At 72.4% G+C, this 1,964-nt stretch overlaps 1 protein-coding gene across 1 annotated transcript in view; it reads right to left on the reverse strand.

Annotated features, from left to right (window-relative positions):
* Positions 1–112: 112 nt before the first annotated feature.
* The window catches only part of ACKR1 (atypical chemokine receptor 1 (Duffy blood group)), a 1,967-nt gene continuing 115 nt past the window's right edge, over positions 113–1,964 (reverse strand). Inside the window, exon 2 of the mRNA XM_027633020.1 lies at positions 113–1,045. Within this exon, the coding sequence (XP_027488821.1) occupies positions 113–1,045 (933 nt within the window). The remainder of the gene's footprint in view (positions 1,046–1,964) is intronic.

Raw genomic sequence — 1,964 nt, forward strand, 5'->3', positions numbered from 1 at the left:
GGGAGCCAGGGGTTGGTGCCGGGGGTGTCAGGGATCGGTCCCACCAAACCGAGCACCGGTGCCAAGGCGCCAGCGTCCCTCAGGATCCTCCGTGCCCGCCCCCCCGCCCCTCTCACCCCCCGGCCGTGCCCGCTCCGCGCCGGCCCAGGGCGGGCAGCAGCAGCAGGGGCGGTGCCAGGGCACAGTGCAGGACCCCCAGCCCCTCACTCACCCCCAGCAGGTGATCAAAACCCTCGAGGGTGGCACAGGAGGGCACCAGCGGCCCCGCGTGGAGCAGCAGCTCGACCGCCAGCCCTGCCCCGTACGGTGCCCACAGCGCCAGGAACACCCAGCGGGCAGTGCCACCGGCGCCACCAGTGCCACCAGTGCCACCGGCCAGCGCGGCCAAGGGCAGCAGGACCAGCAGGGCCACGAGGGTGCCCACGTGCAGCAGGTAGGCAGCGTGCAGGGCGCCCACCGCCCGCCCCACGCACGCCGTGCCCTCCACGGTGCCCCCCGCCAGCGCCGCGGGCACCGCCGCCGCCAGCGCCACGGCCCAGGGGGTGACAGCCACGCACCGCGGGTCCCACCGCCCGCACGCTGTGCCACAGACCCCCCGGTGCCACAGCAGGGCCTGGGCGAAGACCCCCCAGTGCCAGAGCAGGCGGGCGAGGCGGCACAGCCCCGCGCCGAGGTGCCAGCCCCGAGCGATGCCCGCGGCCAGCGCCGGCAGCGGGGCCACCACCAGCGCCGTGCCCAGAGCCTGCTGGGCCACCAGCGCCCGGCCCGGCGGCCGCTGCCAGGCTCGGGGGGGGCACCTCAGCAGCGCCAGCAGCAGCGCCGCGGTGCCCAGCGCGGCCGCCGAGCAGGACACGGCCAGGAAGGGAGGTGCCAGGCGCTGCAGGAGCGGGCAGAAGCGGCTGCGGCACGGGCTGGCACCGCCGTAGTCCAGGTAGGTGGCGTTGGGGTCACCGTAGTCCCCGTAGGTGGCATTGGTGGCACCGCCGTAGGAGAGCCCGCCCAGGAGCTCCTCCAGGTCCAGAGAGCTCCGGTTGCCCGGGGGGGGCTGCGGGTTTGGGGGGGTTTGGGGGCATCAGGGAGGTGCCACCCCCCCCGTGCCCGTTGGGGCCTGGGGGGGCCCCGCCCTGATCCCGGGAGTGCCCCAGGGGGGGGTTATCGGGGGGGGACAGGGTGTCACCCTGGGGGGGCGTGGGTTATATCCCCAGGGGAGGGACACGGGGGATATCCGGGGGGGGCACAGGTGATATCCCGGGGGGGCACAGCTGGTACCCAGGGTTGGGATCCAAGGGCTCTGCACCCACCCCCCTGGTCCTGCTCAGCACCCGGGACCCCCTTGATGCCCTGGGGACCCCCCTGACCCTGCACTGGAGACCCCCTTGATCCTAAACTGGAGACCCCCTTGATCCTAAACTGGGGACCCCCACGATCCTGAATTGGGGACCCCCCCTAACCCTGCACCAGGGACCCCCTGGATGCCCCTCAGCACTGGGGACCCCCATGATCCTGAATTGGGGACCCTCTTGACCCCCCTCAGCACTGGGGACCCCCATAACCCTGCACTGGGAACCCCCACGATCCTAAACTGGGGACCCCCGTGACCCCCCTCAGTATTGGGGACCCCCCTGACCCTGAATTGGGGACCCCCATGACTCCCCTGAGCACCAGCCCCTGCCCCGTGTCCCCCCCTCCCCCATCCCGCAGGATGTGACGCCCCTGGGGGACAGGGATAGGGACAGGGACAGGGAACAGGGAACAGGGACAGGGAACAGGGACAGGGACAGGGGACGGGGACAGGGGAGAGGGAACAGGGGATAGGGACGGGGGATAGGGGATAGGGGACAGGGACAGGGACAGGGACAGGGAACAGGGGATAGGGACAGGGGATAGGGACAGGGGACAGGGGATAGGGGACAGGGAACAGGGGATAGGGACAGGGACAGGGACAGGGACAGGGACAGGGACAG

The sequence above is a fragment of the Corapipo altera genome, unplaced genomic scaffold, assembly GCF_003945725.1.
Source record: "Corapipo altera isolate COAL_440 unplaced genomic scaffold, ASM394572v1 59963, whole genome shotgun sequence".
In the NCBI taxonomy this organism is placed as follows: domain Eukaryota; kingdom Metazoa; phylum Chordata; class Aves; order Passeriformes; family Pipridae; genus Corapipo; species Corapipo altera.